This window comes from Parus major, chromosome 15 (genome assembly GCF_001522545.3).
Source record: "Parus major isolate Abel chromosome 15, Parus_major1.1, whole genome shotgun sequence".
Taxonomy (NCBI): domain Eukaryota; kingdom Metazoa; phylum Chordata; class Aves; order Passeriformes; family Paridae; genus Parus; species Parus major.
The window spans coordinates 9,701,195-9,717,759 of NC_031784.1; the positions used below are offsets into that span (position 1 = coordinate 9,701,195).

At 50.0% G+C, this 16,565-nt stretch overlaps 1 protein-coding gene across 3 annotated transcripts in view; it reads right to left on the reverse strand.

Moving 5' to 3' along the window:
* Positions 1-628: 628 nt before the first annotated feature.
* TPCN1 (two pore segment channel 1) overlaps positions 629-16,565 on the reverse strand; it is a 40,685-nt gene continuing 24,748 nt past the window's right edge. For 2 of the 3 annotated variants that reach the window (XM_033518297.1, XM_015644061.2), the window contains exons 10-26: positions 15,808-15,924; positions 14,832-14,956; positions 13,570-13,618; positions 13,308-13,371; positions 12,410-12,454; positions 11,614-11,670; positions 11,471-11,524; positions 11,051-11,123; positions 10,737-10,844; positions 9,474-9,545; positions 8,578-8,667; positions 7,767-7,882; positions 7,048-7,094; positions 6,449-6,602; positions 5,073-5,209; positions 4,279-4,359; positions 629-3,187 (exon numbers count right to left, since the gene is read on the reverse strand). In XM_033518297.1, the coding sequence (XP_033374188.1) occupies positions 3,065-3,187; positions 4,279-4,359; positions 5,073-5,209; positions 6,449-6,602; positions 7,048-7,094; positions 7,767-7,882; positions 8,578-8,667; positions 9,474-9,545; positions 10,737-10,844; positions 11,051-11,123; positions 11,471-11,524; positions 11,614-11,670; positions 12,410-12,454; positions 13,308-13,371; positions 13,570-13,618; positions 14,832-14,956; positions 15,808-15,924 (1,512 nt within the window). In that variant the 3' untranslated portion in view covers positions 629-3,064. The remainder of the gene's footprint in view (positions 3,188-4,278; positions 4,360-5,072; positions 5,210-6,448; positions 6,603-7,047; positions 7,095-7,766; positions 7,883-8,577; positions 8,668-9,473; positions 9,546-10,736; positions 10,845-11,050; positions 11,124-11,470; positions 11,525-11,613; positions 11,671-12,409; positions 12,455-13,307; positions 13,372-13,569; positions 13,619-14,831; positions 14,957-15,807; positions 15,925-16,565) is intronic. The other variant, XM_015644060.3, reaches the window with a different exon arrangement.

The following is a 16,565-nucleotide window of genomic DNA, read 5'->3' on the forward strand; positions in this document are numbered from 1 at the left end:
CTCCCAGCTGGAGGGTCCACAGGACACAGGCTGGAAAGCAAATTGTCACTCCAGAGGGACAACCACATCCCTGCCCCACGGGAGAGGGGGTGTTGGGCAAACACCACAACTGTTAGACCTGGTTCCTCCTCCTTTCCTCCTGGGCCTGGAGCATTTCTCCTTTTTCTAACAGATACCAGCAGCTTTCACAAGAAAATAACACTCCCTTGTGCCTGCAGCCATTGGCTCTGTCCAGAACTTGCTCTGGGCCACAACACCCACTTCCTGCCACAAGCAGGGCTAAAGCAATCGAAAAACCCTGGCCCACGTCCCAGGACAGAGGTGCAGGGTCAAACACCCCTTCTGGCCTCAACACTGCACCGGGGCAGCTCTAGAAAACACAACTTTGAAAGTGTTTTCTTGACGTTTCCCCCTGGCAGGGGGAAGGCAGAAGGGAAGGGAAGGCTCTGTAACGTCCTGGGACAGGAATGCAGAGCAGCTCAGCAGGGCATGCAGGCAAAATATTCCCAACACAAGCACTTGCCACCGGAGAGGGCGGGCAGGCTCCTCTTCAAACACTGGAAATGCTCCAGCCTGGCCAAACCCCACCTCTGGAACACCACGGGAAGGAGGAAAGGAAGCCGCTGCCTTTACGAAGCCGAGGATGCTCTTTATTAGTGCGCCTGAAAAAAATCTAGAGAACATCTGACAGACACGTCCATAAAATCAGGGTTTTTTTATAAACAAAACACCAGCATACAAAATCCTGCAGTGCTTCCTCCCTTGCTCCCTACAAAATGATTGTCTCCGTCGTCAGTCTGTGTGTCGGGGGAGGGAGAGGAGGATAAATAGAAGGGGATGCCCCGTACTCAAACTTGTGTTTCCTTCCAAAGTCATATGGAAGAAGCTAACTCCTGCCACCCTCCTTGGTTTTACAAAAATAATGAACAGAGCGGGTGTGTGGGGGAGGATCAACACCTTGGAGGCAGCACCCTGACCCCCAGCCCTCCAGGGAGCCCTTTATTGCATGATCAGCAGTGCCTTCCTCACCACAGCTGAAAGCCACAGCTCCTTTCACACCCAGAAAACGCCCAAAACAAAAATGAAAATGTCACTGACAGCTCTGCCAGCAGAAGTCGGCTGTAGGGGAATGTGGAGATTAAACACAGCCACATTTTTCCCCCCACTAACCTTCATAATGCTCATTCTCCCTGCCCACAACTTAAAGCACAATAAACACCATCTCCTGCAGCTCCAGGACTAATCTGGATCAACCTCCCGGGCTGCGACTCCACGCAGAGCAACAACTGCACTGCTTGTTAACCTGGGGGTGAATTTATGGTTTGGAAAACAGCCCTTTAAAGTCCTTCACGGGTCAGCTCAGAAGGAGTTTCATACCTGCAAGTATCCAGAAAGGAAACAACGAGTTACCACGAGGCACCCAGGGAATTTGGCAAAGGTTGGGAGCAGCCACTGGTGCGTGTGTGCTGCCTGGAAAGCTTCCAAATGCTCCCACCGTGCCATGGAGGGAGAGATTTCCAGAAGCAGCTCTGTCTTGGCTCCCTCTGAAAGTCTCACCCACCCAGGAAATGCTCCTGAGCTGCCCAGGTAGGATCAGCCCTCTCCTGCTGTCCTTGTGCCACGAGGTGAGGCCACCAAGGAAAGGACAGGCATGAGGGACAAAGGGAATGGGGACACATGTCCCACTGCCTGGTGCACCTGGAGGAGGGAGGAAGCCTCCCCAGAAAGCTCCACTCTTAGTCTGAACCCAAGAGAAGATCAAACAGCAAGAGATGAGGGAAGCTGGCAGCTGCCAGGGACTTCCAGCCCTCAGAGCTTCCAGTGCTGACAGGGAAAAGAGGGACCTGGAGAGACAAATGTTAATAATTGATGACACAAGTGCCACAATCCCACAAAAGTGGCAGAGCTGGGAAGGGATCCCTTTTTCCTCCCTTCCTCCTCATCCCTCAGCTCTCAGGTGCAGAAAAGCAGACAGGTGAGAAGAATCCTTGTCTTCCACACTTCTCCTGCATCCAAAATCCAGGGGAACAGCAGAGCTCTTCAGTGGATCTTCCCAAGATCTGACTGAGAAACATTCCTGCAAGGGAGGAGCCCCACTCTGAGCTGGGACTCGCTCAGCTGGACTGAGGACTGACCAGCAGGACTGTGCAATGCCCAGGAGCTCTCCTTAACCCAGAGCCAGCCAGAAAAATCCCAACTTGGAGCTGCAAAACCTTCCACTATTCCCAGCCATTTATCCGAGCTAAGGACCAGCCAGGGAGGTTGTACAGGGCAGGTGGCAGAGCCCAACAGCCACATCACCCTGCAGAATCCCCCTCCCTGAACACAGCCAGGAGCTCTGGGGTTTGCAGAGGTGACCCCAAGGCCAGGCAGTGCCATGGGCAGGACTGACCAGCAGCAATGCAGGTACAGCAGAGAGAGTCTCCAAAGCCCTGTCCCACCTGTGGTCATAACATGAGGTGCTGGCCCTCAGCTCTGCCTCAGAACTGCTCAGGGACAGCGAAATTCAGTAATCAGAGCTGCAGCTACTACAGGGAGTGCATCTAGGTGTGCCAAAAAGGAGGGGGAGGGCAGGCTGCCCTTCCAAAGTGCTGAGATCTCACACCACCTCCCCTTTCTTTGCGTAAGGAAGGTGGAGAAGAAACAAAAACTCACTCCCTGATCTTTTGTCCCTAGGTTAATGGTACCCTTTGAGCAACAGGGATCTTCCAAAAGGGCCTGACTATGTAACTCAGCGAATTCCCTGCTGTTAATGGATTACACATCCCTTTCCCCAAGGTCTGTTAGTGGTAAGACAAGCAGCAGGAGCTGGAGCCTGGGAAAGGGCTCAGAGGGACAAGGGCTCTGCTCTGCCCAGATGTGCTGAGCATGGCATCACACTCCATCTGTGTGCAGCAGCCTTCCCCACAGCCCCCCAGGCCTCTGGCTTCTCAGCAACCACTGCTGGGGCGAGATTTGATCCCTACACTGGTACACTGACAGATCTATATACACCCTCCCAAAATACAGCCTGGGGAGGAATACTCTAGGTTATTGCATAGAAGGTGGCTCGCGTTAGCTAGGCCTAAATGACAGTCTGGGAGCGTTGTCGGAGGCTTGGGGGCTTCAGAGAGCTGCTGGAAGCAGATGCAGGCTCTTGCACTGGTGTTTGAGATTCCTCTTTCCTGGAGTGCTCCTCGTACCACTCCTGCAGCAGGGGAGTAAACAGGCAGGGATCAGGCTGTGCCCCACACACCCCAAAAGGGCAGAGCCTCCTGTCTCTGCCAAGTGAGGCCACCTGTTTTCAGGCACAGAGGGCTCTTTCCAAAGCCCTGGATAGATCCTGAATTCCTGGAACAACCCAGCTAACTGCAGCATGGCTGTGGTGGGTGCACCGAGACCTCGCCACCCACAGCCCAAGCCAACATCCCTCCCCTCAGGATGTCCCTCCTGAACACCCAGGGCTTGAGTACAGCTGCTCCCATGTCTGGGGCCTGCAGAGCTCTCCTGGTGCTGGGCAGCACCAGGGTGTGCCAGGATGTACCAAACCTCAGGCACAGACCAAGCAGAACAGGCAGAGAGTTTCTCTGCAGATGACCCAGTAAATAATGTAAATGGTAAATAATGTAAATGGTAAATAATGTAAATGGTAAATAATGTAAATGGTAAATAATGTAAATGGTAAATAATGTGCATTTTCCTCAGGGGGGCTCAAGACTCATCCCCAGTCTCTTCTCTGGAAACAAAGGGCAGACTCAAATGGTTACAAGGCTAATTCTTTCAGCACTGATCATTACATTAGCCCATGACCTTCAACTGCCTTTGGCAGGACAGTGACCAAACCCATGGCAGAAAGCTCCTGACCACGGATGGCACTGGCAGGAAGGTGCTAAAAACCCAGGGAATCTGCTGATTTACTTGTCTCCCATCTTGCTCATCCTGCAAACCAGGCAGCCCTGCCTGGGACAAGCCCTGGTTTCTGTGTCAGACTGACACACCCAAGCTCAAGCACATTCCAGAGGTTTAAGAGCCCTGTGCTCAGCAGCCAAGCCCCAGCAGACACCCGGGGAGCCCAGGGCAGCTCAGCAAAGCACAAGTGCCTGTGCACACCCCCAGCGTGGTTTCTGTGCCTGGCCTGACACACCTGCACCCACTGAGGAGCTCTGATGTGCTCTGTGGTTTCACAAAGCCCTGGCCTCAGAGGAAAGCAGTCCCCAGTGCTTGAAAGGATGGGTTGTTAATCCAGGGAATGTTCTCACCACAGACCTGGTGGCTCAGCTCCAGCTCAGGCTCACATACCTGTATCTCCTCCTCATACATCTTCATACTCAGATCACTCTTGGTCCTCGACCTGCGTCCCAGAAACACCGTTGACATTTGCTAAAGAGTTGGGGCAAGGAGGAGGAAACACCAAAAGAGACATTCATCAGTCACTGAGCAGCTGCATCTGTCCTGGAACTTCAGGCATGCTTCCTGTGGACACCCATCACCCACTGATGAGCTCAGACTACCCCAGGCTCCTCCTGTTGTCACCTGAGAGGCTGCAGCACCTCCCTGCATCATGGTGACTCAGGGGTACAATGGTCATTATTACAACAACCACTTCAGCTCTTCCCAGCTGCATGAGAAAACAGTTCTGAGACAAGAGCTCATTTCCCATGTTTTAGAATGGAAATATAAGCAGTGCCATGGAGAAAGGAAAGACCTGGGATCAATGCCATCATGCTGCTGCATAATGCCCCAGGACTGTCCAAACCTCAGTGCATGATGGCACAGAGAGAGGCAGGAGAATTATGAGATAGTGGCTTCCTTAGAGGAAAAATAAATATGCTTTTCTTCAGTCAGGAAGGGGCCAGGACAGCTCTAAGGGAAGTTTGCAGGCAGCAGGGATGAGCCTTTGTCAAGGCTAAGCAAGGAGCAGCTGCTGCTTTTCTAGAGCAGCAACATTTTGTGCAGAGTCCCTCCAGCAGCTCAGCCCTCAACACTGCACAGGCAGGTGGATCTTCTCTCTCCAGAGATCTTCTGTCTCCAGACAGACAAAGTGGCCTGGCACACCTCCCTCTCCTGCAGGTGAGACCTTGCAGTGCTCTTACCCCGTATTTGTCCATCTGCAACACGATCTTCTGCAGCTGAGCTGTTTCAGTGGCAGCTGAAGTCCTCTTGTACAGCTCAATTATGCCAATCACCTCCTCCTTGGAGATCTCCTTCTCCAGCACAATGCCATTATCTTCTGGAGTGGGAAGAAACAGAGAGACAAAAAAAAGTCTCCAAGATGAGCATTGCTTCAACAGCTGCTGCAATAACCTTGGAAGGCAAAGCCTAAAGCACACAGGGCCAAGCCAGAGGTCAGGTACACTCTGTACCTACTTTTGGGATTAGAACATGGATATGCTCAACCCCCAGTAAGGCAGGGAGAAAGTTAACTGGTGTGTAGGGCTAGAAGACCTTCTGACTCAAACTATTCTCATCAGGCTCCTTGGTGTCTTAAAAAAAAAACAAATCTTGTAGCTTTTTTGCTAACCTGTAAATTAAGAAATCAAATAATCACACAAGAGTTGCTGCCTTTTGACCTTCACCTGCCTAAGAGGGCTTGGGAGTCCAGGGCTGACCAATGCCCTTCACTGCTCCCTTCAAACTGGGTGCAAACAAGTGTTTCCCTAATTAACAGCTCCTGGGCCACACAGATTTGATTTTCTGGCACCTGTAAAAATGGGGGGCTGTGGCCTTCAGGTGAAGGAACAGCAGGAGAAGGGCTGGAAGCCATTAGTGTGGCATTGGCACCTGAATTAGCAGGTCAGGAAGGTAGCTGCAGTTCAGACCCCCCAGCTCAGGAGAAAAAGGATAGTGAGTGATGAGGGGGATGGAGAGCCCAGTCACTGCCAGTTCCTAGAGGAGAAGGCATGTCCAAAACCAGCACAGAGTCAGCAGCCTAAGTACAACCAGAAAACGTGGGAAGAATGGACAGGCAGTGTCTGTAGTCCTCCAGGTCATGGCAAGAAGTCCAAATCACCTTGGAGACACGTCCTGCCATCAGTGAGTGTATTAGTGAGGAAGGGAAATTGGTTTAAAGAAAATTATTGAGCTTTGCTACATCATTATTGCAAGGTTTCCTAGAAATCTCGAATGAAATGCACACAGACTTCCCATTTTCAAAGAATTTGGTTGAAATGGCTCAAGTGGTTTAAGTTTGTATGTGTGTGTGCACACAAACATATAGACATATATAAAACCCACATAAATACACCCACACATGCTTTTTGGGGAATTCTGGGGCAGAGATGAGGGGCAGAGCAGAAAGACCAGACAGGAGTATCACAAAAAAGCGAAAGAATTAGCTCAGAATGTCAGGCTTAAAGGAAAAAACAATTAAAAAATCTGTGTTTTCCTGGCCAATCCCATTCTCTCCTAGAGATAAAGTTCCAGGGAGAGAAAACACAACGTTGTAGGTTGGCCAGGCCTCAGTTCTGACCTTCTGAATCCTGGTTCTTCCGGGTGTAGTTCATGCGGAAGACAAAAGCGTCCAGGATGAAAGCCACGATGATTGTCATCACCACCATGGTCACAATGTAGAAGATCATGAAGTACAGACGGCTCCAGTGAGTGGTTTGGGATGTCACCCCTTCCTAAAGAGGAGAGGGAAGAAGTGAGCAGTGCACAAAAGAAGGGAGAGGCAGTGTTAGCTGTTTGTCAACAGGCACAAAGCAGCACGAACACTCGGGCCCCAGGGACTGCCTGTGCAATTCCCAAACAGGTTCTTGCAGCTAAAAAGAGATGTTCCTACAGGCAAACACACAGAACATCCAAACCAGGTGGCTGTAAGAGCCACTGTGCCACGAGAACACAGCTTGGACAGCAGGGTGACAAACTGGAGCACAGGGTGACAAACTGGAGCACAGGGTGACTTTGTCTGTCCAGCCTGTGAAGGCTGAAAAGGTGCCCAGTAGCATGGCAGGGGCCAAATGCCTCCCAACAGCCAGGACCAAAAGTCACCATGGGAAGAAAAGCAGTGGTGGTGTGGAAGGTGTGCCTGAGCTGGCAGAGTCTGTGCTGCCTGCAGGGCTCACTCACCATGATGATGTACCAGTCATTGACCACCGTCAGCTCAAACAGTGTCACTGCACAGAAGAGGGAGAAAACACACACAGCTAATTGTTTTATCCATCCTGACCTGTTTCACACTGGTTTTTAGATAAAGTGTCTGACAGGGAAGACTGACACAAGACAGCAAAGTCTGAATAAAGAGAGCAAATCCAGAGAGCACTCAGACCCTCCCCACTGCAATTACTTCAGACAAAGGGGGTCAGACCCACGGAACCTGCAGCATGGCTTCATCTCTGTTTCTTAAAGAAACCAGACCTGACTCTTCACCAGGGAGCTCTGAAATCTCCAGGAGACAAACATTTTGCTCACACATTAAGAAAAATCATGGAGAGTAATCAACACATTGAAACTATTCCTCATTAGAGGGTTTAAAGAGAGGCACTGCTGCTGGTTCTTCAGAAGGGCAGTGATTTAATGCCCTCCTTACACACCTCTGGTCTGACCAGCAGCCAGAACAGATCTGCTGGCTTCCAGCTGGCTCTGAGAGACCTCTGCTTACCCTGCAGAGCAGGGCTGGCACAATCAGGCAGCTGGAGCTCTCCAGACAGGAGCAGGATGCTGAGTGAGGTGCATTAGCAGGACTCCCTGGGAGAGTCCCGGGCTCACATCAGCATTACAGCATTACAGAGCCATCCAGCTCTGCAGGAACACAGGATAAGCTTTCCTAGGGACAAAAGTGCCCTTACCAAAGCTGTTCAGAATGTTGTCAAAGTTGTTGAGATAGTAATAACCTTCTTCCACAACTGTTCTGTTGCCAACTGTGTGGTTCACCCAGCGGTAGGAGTCTGCGACTGTGCTTGTGCTGGTCAGAGAAAACAGGACAAAGAATCAGCAGAGACTGGAAAAGCAAGGGAAATCTAAAAAGATATAAATACCAGCCCCTCTAGAAGGTGGAAATAAGAGTGGCAATTTCTGCAATTTCTGCCTCTTGGCCAACACTTGTCCTGTCCTCTGGAAGGAATCCTCTCTCTTTCACAGCTCAGGGAGCACACGGAGTCTTTCAAATCATTCAGCAAGTATTATACCAGAGAAACTGCAAGTTTGAGCTCCTTGGCTCACACCCTTCAAGCTTGGCATTTCCAAGAGTTCTGCCATCATTAAAAGTGAAAAGGGAACAGCTCAGAGTCCAGGACCAGGTGAATTTATGTTGGGTGAATTTGTTGCTGGACAAGCAACTCTGGCATTATAGAAACAGAATGGTTTGGGTAGGAAAGGGCCTTAAAGCTCATCCAGCTTCCCCCCCTGCCACGGGCAGGGACACCTCCCACCATTCCAGGTTGCTCCAAGCCCCATCCAACCTGGCCTTGGACACTTCCAGTCATGGGGCAAGAGAAATGAAGTATCTCCTGGATTTTTGCCACGTGTTGCCTTAGCTACAAAACCCCATTCAGTCCCATCCTCTGGCCACTTCTCCACAGGGAAATGGAGCTGCCAGAGCTCCCTGCTGCTGGCTGAGCACCAGAAGTGCTGTTGAGGGGCTGAATTTGAGCTACTCACTTGCAGCAGTTCGGGTAGACCACGCCAGCAAAGAACTCCATGCCAACGATGGCAAAGCAGTAGTAGAAGATGAGCAGGGTTAAACCCAGGCTGGAGGCAGAAACAGAAAGAGCACTGTGCTGCTGGAGAGTTGCTAAGGCAGGGAAACACAAAATCCTAGGCTGGTTGCTCTGGGAGGAACTTCAAGGGATGGGAAGCAGCACTGGAAAGCCCAGCTCGCCCTCCCTGCTGCTGTGGCTCTGCAGCTCTTGGCCTGCTCTCATTCAGGGAGCCCTTGGACAAGGAGCTTGCCACTCGCTGAAGAGAAACCAAAGAGCGGCCTGGACTCCCTCCCAGCCTGTCCTTTGCTGTTAAATAAACTTCTCTCCACAGCTCCTTTCATAAAGAACACCACACACTGTTTCTGCCCTCTCCACATCCTCAGACTTGGCAGGGGCTGTGCCAAGAGCAGGGCTCTGCAGCCAACTCGGGCCTCCTGCAAGGGCAGCAGGGCTGAGGAGGCCCCAGTCCAGCCCCAGGCTCCCTCTGCCCCATCATTTCACAATACTGCTCCCCAGGGGCCCTGCTGAGCACAGGGGAACACCTGGGGCCGGGGGGATTTGTGCTTCCCACATGGGCTTCATCTCTCAGCAAGAGCTGGGATGGGGGAGATGAATAAAAACAAGCAGGGACTCGGTTATCCTCCAAACACAAAAGTAGGAGGAGGCCCAGGGTGCTGGGGTGTTGCTGCTCCAAGGAATTGGAGGATGAACACTCCAGTGGTTAAGAAGAATCAGTAACTACCCACTGACAGATCAGAGCAAAAATCCCTTCAAGCAGGTTGGCCAGGTCCCTGTCCTGACCCCAAACACTCACTCCCCTCTCCCTGCCATCACCCAAAGAGCAGAAGTTGGTACCTGGCCATGCGAGGGAACAATTCAAACATGGTGTCCAGGACGTTCCTGTAGCGTTTCTTCAGTTTGAACAGCCTGAAAGGAGAGGCCAGGAGTTACCCACACCCTGCAGCATTCCTGGTGTTGGGGAAAGAGCTAAAAGGAGAATCCCAGCTCTCTCTACCTCCCAGGTCAATGGCAGTGAGGTTTCCTGACAGCTCACTGCTCTTGCTCAAGTGGTCTCTGCTCTCCTTCCTGCTGTCCCACTGGAATGTTCCTGACACTGTTCACAGGACTGAGGATGCCAGGGGGGAAAAGGCTGTCATTTTACATGGCATGATGCAAAAACAGTTATTTAAAACTCCTAAAAACTGTAAGAACTTACACTAGTCCCATGTACAGGGTCAGGATTCATTCCTGCTTCTCCCAGACAGAAGCTTTTCTGTGTTTCCACCATGACCCAATAAAAATTGATGAAAGAAAACTGCACTGTGCCTGCTAATTTAAGATTTGGCAACCCCATCAGCCTTTACAGAGAAACACAGCTGCCAAACAGGCTTTGGCAGGGGAGGAACAGAGAAAACATTATTTTTTTTTTTCCCCTCTTGAGTGTCATGAAGTGTTTTTAAAATCCTCAGTGAAGAGCTAAATTACATTAGCTTGTTTTTAATGAAACATTTTGCCTCAAATCCCTTCCCCCTGTGGCTCTGGAGGTGTTTGTGAAGGTGAGTGTACCTCGACATGAGAGGGTTAATCAGCCCCAGCTCCCTGAACTGCAGAGAGGCTCCAGGCCATGGTCTTGCTCTGAGTGTGAGATGCAGCTAGAACAGGGCAGTACTTCACCCTAGAAAGCAGCATCCTTTGAAAACTGTAATTTCTGGTAATTCAATGGAAATTATTAAACTGGCTCAGACCATCTCACCCTGACAGAAAAAGCTTTTCTCTGAACAGCATCAGACAATTTAGAGGAGGTGTAAGAACCCCACGAAGGCAGACACAGGATAATCTGCCCCCAGTAAATCCCTTGATCTCTATTAGAGATCAGCTTAAGCTCCAAAGCACGGGGTTTTCATATCCCATCCCAAGTTTTTGTTATCGTTCGTTTTGATAACTCGGGCTAATCTCATTACCCCACGCAATTCCTGTTTGCCACGGTCACATTCCCACAGAGCAGTCCTTGCCCTCTCCTGCTGAGGAGCTCAGTCCCCAGTGGGACTGATGGAAAACAAAGCTGTTTTCTCCCACCTGCTCTCTGGAATCCCCCTATCCCAGCCTTTCCCACCTCACCTCAGCAGCTGGAGGGGTCGCAGGACCACGATGAAGTAAAAGGGCTCCATGTCAAAGGCCAGTGCCATGAGCCCCAAAAATGCAAACAGGGTGACTGAGAAGTCAAAGCTGGAAAGAAAAATGAAATAAAATAGATGTAAGCAATGATTCAGCAGCAGTGCGTCAGCAGAGAAGGGGGATCAGTGCTGCTCCAGCCTGAGAAGATGCACGAGGCCAGGGGCAGAAGAATTGTAAGAGCTGGCTGATGGCCTTCTCTCTACAGGCTTGGCTCAGAAGTTGGTGTTTCCAACCCAAAAAGATGAGTGTGTACTCACAGATTCCAGCCTGAGGACAGGTACTCCACAGGCCCCAGCCCAGTGGTCTTCAGGAGCAGCTCCACGCCATAGACTGCAAACCAAGAGGGATCAGGAATGAGCAGCACCACAGGAAAGGCTCATGGGAAGGTCTGTCCTTGTGGATGTGTGGGGATTTTAAAGGATTTCTGAACAGGGGTTTAACAGACCCCACCCATCCTCCTCATTCTCAGTGAGGTGCCAAAGAGACTTTTCCCCTCCCAATCAACACATTTTCCTGTGTTCACAGAGATTTCTCTCCAATAAAGTCTACAAAGCAATGTCTGCCAGGCACACCACTGTTCTGGATGGAGGCTCTACAGCCATGGTTAAATTACAACTTCAATTCCCTTCCCAGCTCCTCAGGAAACGACACCACTCTGTTGGGAAGCATCAGCTTACTTGTGAGGAAGACTATGTAACTCCATGGGACATTCCTGGAGAAGAAATTCCCTCCTGCAAGACACAAGAACAGCTTTCTCAAGCCTTCCCTTTTTCCAATCCTCCAGCACCACAGTCAAGGAACAAGCTGTGATGTTTCCTACCTTGCAACATGAAGGTTTCAACAAGAATCCAAATTCCATTCACAGCCACCACAGTGTCTGGAAAACAAAGGAAATACCCATAGCAAAACCACTCCTGGATATCCATTTCTTAAGCTAACAAAAAGAATACAAATAGGACAAGTGGGCAGGGGCACTGGTTCCAACTCAATGAACAAATTGAACTCATAAATTGGGAGTCTTCCCCCATGTCTTTCTCCAGGCCTTTAACAGATGCAGTGCCCTTATGTTAAAAAAGAACCAAAACTAAAAAAATCCAAACCCAACCCCAAATTACTGAGTTGGAATAGATGATTTAGAAGCCAGCAGGAAGCACCAGGAGGAAGCACTGTCTCCTCTAGAGAAGAGAAGCACAGACTCCTCACAGGATTGCCAAACAATCCCTCCAGCAGTGAGGATGCTCACAGCTCCTCGAGAGCAAACAGAATGTGGCTGAGTGGCAAGGCACTTCCTTATCCAGCATCCTTCAGCTGCAAGATAAACCCCCAAGCTTTGGGAAAGCTGATTACCAACCCACCTAAATGCAACAAGCTGACTCCTCCAGCACCAGCCCCACAGGGCGTTGTGCAGTGAGCCAGGGAGCCTCTCCAGAATGAGAGCTGAGAGCCCAGGCTGCTGGTACAATGAAGAACTTCCCTCCCTCTCCACCAAAACTCCAAAATTTATCCATGAACCACGGCTCAGGCCACACCAAGTCCTTGGAGGGCTGGCAGGCACAGCACACCAGACCCACATGAGCAAGGGAGCCAGGCAGAGACAGCTCATTGCTCCTACTCACACATCGTGTACTGGAACACACGGGACTTCACCAGGATGTTGATGCCTGTGTGAAGGAAAGGATGACCAAAATGTTTACACCATCCTCCACACCACACATCCCTCTATCTTCTCCTTAGAGACATTTTCTATACCAATCCTCAGCACAGAGGTTAACAGATCAGCAGATGATTAACTTTCACCTTTTGGGAACATATATCCTTAATCCTTATATCATATATCCTTATCCATAGATCATATAAATTCTCAAAATATCCTTTAGAATTTTAGCAGCAATGCAGTAATTACCCTTAGTCCCCAGGATGTTTGGTGTCCATGTGCTAATTCTGGAGTGTGGACAGAAGTAAATGCTCTGTGTTTGGAACAACAGGAAGGGTTGGGAGCATCAGCAAAGCTCTGAGGGCTCCCTGTGGCAGCTGGATTTGGATCACAAGGTGTCAGCTGCTCCCCAGCAGCACAAAACACCTCAGAAGAGCTGCAGGTTCTTAATTCTGCATGGCTACATCCAGTCAGGAAACTTGGGGCACAGGAGGTAAATTGGCAATGCATTACTCTGATGGGGGCTCCAGGCCTCTTTTCCTTTCCCAAACTGCAGTTCTTGAACTGGATGGAAGCTGCAACTACATCTTGGGACCAGGCAGTCTAACAGCTTTTGTGACAAGCCAAATCCCAGTCCACAGTCACTGCAGGAATATTTACAGGACAGAAATCTTCCCTGGAGACTCTGGATCCAAGTCTCTGGCCTCGGAGGCTCTGGACACACAGGGAGTTGGTTAGAAGGCCTTCCCTCAGGTGTTTGCCAGGGACATAAGAGGAAGTCCCTTCAGAGTGTCCTGCCTTCGTAAAGAAATACTCCTCCTGCCAGCTGAACACAGACTGCCATGAAAACAGTGTGTTACCTTTAAAAATAAGGAAGGCAGTCCGTGGAAGGTCATCAAACCAGTGCTCGCGGTTCCGTTTTGCCTGCGAGCAGAACAGCCACGGTCAGCAGCAGCCAGAGCCACATCCATGCAGACAAGAGGGCAGGCATGGACACCCACCTTACCCCCATCACCTCCTTCTCTTAGGCTGCCTTTGTTTCTTACCCAGCTCCTCTCTAACCGCTCCTTTTCTCTCCCTCCCACACACAGCTCCCTTCTTCTCCACCCAACAAACTCTTACCTTCCATTTTAAGCCAACAACTTCATAGAAATTGTAAAAATCCTTTAGACTGCAAAACAGAAAGAAAGATCTGATCAGAGCCTAGAGGGTGACCAGATCTTTAATTGTCTTTGTCAGACATCACTGGTGGAGAGCCCCTGGAAGTGATTAACTCCTTATCAGAACTGCAGCCACAGCCACAGAACTCAACAGTGACCTCTTCCCAGCCTGGCCAAAGGCTCCTGACTGACAATAGCCAGCATCTCCTTTCTGTAATGCTTCAGCCCTCAGGGGAAACTCTGACTCTACTGAACTCCAGAATTTTACCACTGAGAGGAAAGACCTGAGGCTTAGATGCCAACCCCAAGGGATGGAGATTGCACTGCTCTTCATGAAGAAGTCTTGGACTGGCTTAATTACTCATATGGTTCTTTTCTAACATCTTTACACATTTTCTTTTCAAGCTAAAAATGAAGTTTGAAAAAGGACATGAAAGCAAAGAAACTCATAGGACATGAGTGCCTGGCTAGGTGCTCGGGGTCAGGCCTGTAACAGCTTTTATGTGTCTGCAAGTGAGGATGCTGAACTTCTCAGACTCTTACTGGTGACATCGGTGCCTGAATTTCACAACTCAGTCTTTCTCCCTGGGCCATTTTCAATACTTCTCTGTGGCACTTGACTTCAAGGAGAAGCATCAGCACCAGTTTCATAGGAGAGTCACTTGGAACCTGTCTGTGGCCAGAACAAAGGAAAAGGAAGAGAAGATCTCCTGCTCTAATTCCCTCTGCTCCCTTGCTGGTTGGAGTTAGCTGCACCCACCCCCCAGCAGAACAGCAATTCTCTGCCTCATAACACCGAGGATGGCAGCCCTGAAAGCACCAGCAGAACCAAATTTTAATTAACAAAACCCTGGGGGTAAGGGGAACGACAGCCAGCTGCTGGAAAAAAGCAGAAACTTGTTAAGCTGTGAGGCTGCAGTGTGTGAGGAAATGCCCCTCACAGGCCCCAGCGCTGCTCCCCAGCTCCTGGCTCTGTTCTGGCAGGGGACTGGGAAGCAGATCCTGCCTGTGAGTGCCAGCACAGTGCTGTATCCACAAGAGGGCATGCAGGAACTCCAGCACCTCCCAAGGAAAACCTCAGCTCTCAGGGTACCCACCGCTCCCAGCATCCCAGAAAAACCCTTCCTATTCCCACATGGCACACAAGGCTGGTCCCATAAACCCAGCCATCCTCTCCAAAGCACAGCCCCAGCTGCAGGGAGTGCAGCAGCAGGCCCATCCTACCTGACTAAAGGGGTATTGCTCTGATTCAGTGCTTTGAAGGTGAGATATCTCTCCCTGGCACACATCCGAGGCTTGTAGAACCGCAGCAGCCCTTCGAAGTGCTTGAAGGAAATTCCAGACGGCCTCTGGCAACAAAGGAATGCTGTTAGAGGCAGCAGGATCAGGCAGGAACGCACAGAGGCTTTTAATTCTCACTCTGGATTTGTTTTAAGCAGGATTTCATACATTATAATTGAGCCCCCTAAGTACCCTGAGCTATTACTTGAACACAGCAAGCTCATCCCAGGACACAGAGATCAGAAAGCCTTCCTGGCAATTGGTCCCTCCAGCAAATGCAGAACTGTTCCCCGTTGCCCCATCACCTGAAAACTGTCCAACCAGAAACCCCAAGCAGAGTTCAACCCCTCTTCTTGGGAAATTAGCAGGCAGCCTAACAGATCCCATCATGGCACTTCTTTAAAACCATCTAAACATGAATTAATTTACTAGAAGTGGGTTAGTTATTTTTGGGTCTTATTTCTCTTGCTGCTCCAACAAGTTAAGCAAGAAATCAACCTTCTCCCCACAGCTCTTGTCCCTGTAAAAAGTTGTTTGCAGGTGAATTCCTTCTGTTTCTGCACTGTTCATTTGTGCAGGATCTAGAAAATGGATTCTACCTTCAACTGTATGACCCATCCCTCCTCTCAGTAGTGATGTTTGGTAAGCCAAACAAGTCCTCAAGTGACCCAGACTGAATCAGAGAGGAATCAATGATCACTCCAGAACAAATTTCCCTCATTTTACCAAGCCATAACCTCACGCAGGGCTGAACTTCAGAGCACTCTGCTTTTTCTCCAGAAACAGAGGTGAACAAGTTACGTGAATGAAAAAACCACCAGCCTGTGGTGAGTCTGATAACAATCAACAGTGATAAATGTCCTTTATTTGGAGGTGCTGTTTAGGCAGCCCAGCCCAGGGTGCTGTGCCACAGCCGTACCTGCTTGGTGACCAGCAGCCGGTACGCGTGCTGGATGGCCGTGCGCTTGTGCAGCAGCAGGGACTTGAACTTCCTCTTCTCAATGTCATTGAAAGTGTCAAACACAACAGCCAGAAGCTGAGGAGACAGGGAAAAACAGTGCTGTTTTGACCCTTACACTCTGCAGGGTTTCAGGGAAGCAGGGAGAGGCACTGCCTGCAGAGGAACGCTGATGGAGTGGGTGAGATCCCACAAAGGGACCCCAAGCTCACAGGGATTCACTTTTTGGAGGAGGTCCAAATGTTTCTGGCCTCTCAACACTTGCTAGTGAGTTTTAAGAGCTACAGCTAAACCACACAAATGCCAGCAGAAAACCATATCAAAAGATTAATTCAAACACCCTGATCTGTCCCTGGAAAGCAGGGTTGGAGGGCTGCTCTCTGGATTCACCCTTCCTGGGAGCTTTGGTTAACACACTGCAAAGCTAACCCTCCATCTGGGAAGGCAGTGGAATCCAAGCACAAGCATCAAATCCCTCACCTTGGGCTGCAGAATTCCTCAGCTCCTTCAGCAAGCCCTTTTCCAGCACTCACATCCTCCCCTGGGCAGCCATGCTCTCACTCTGCAGTGATCAGCACTGCAGTCCTGCCATACTGAGTAATTCCATCCCCTTCAAACTGATTTACAAACTATTTCGGGCAAGTCCAGATAATAAAATGCCATTTTATGATAAATAATTAAGACAGAGAAGGATAATAAATTTCATGCAACCGAGTATG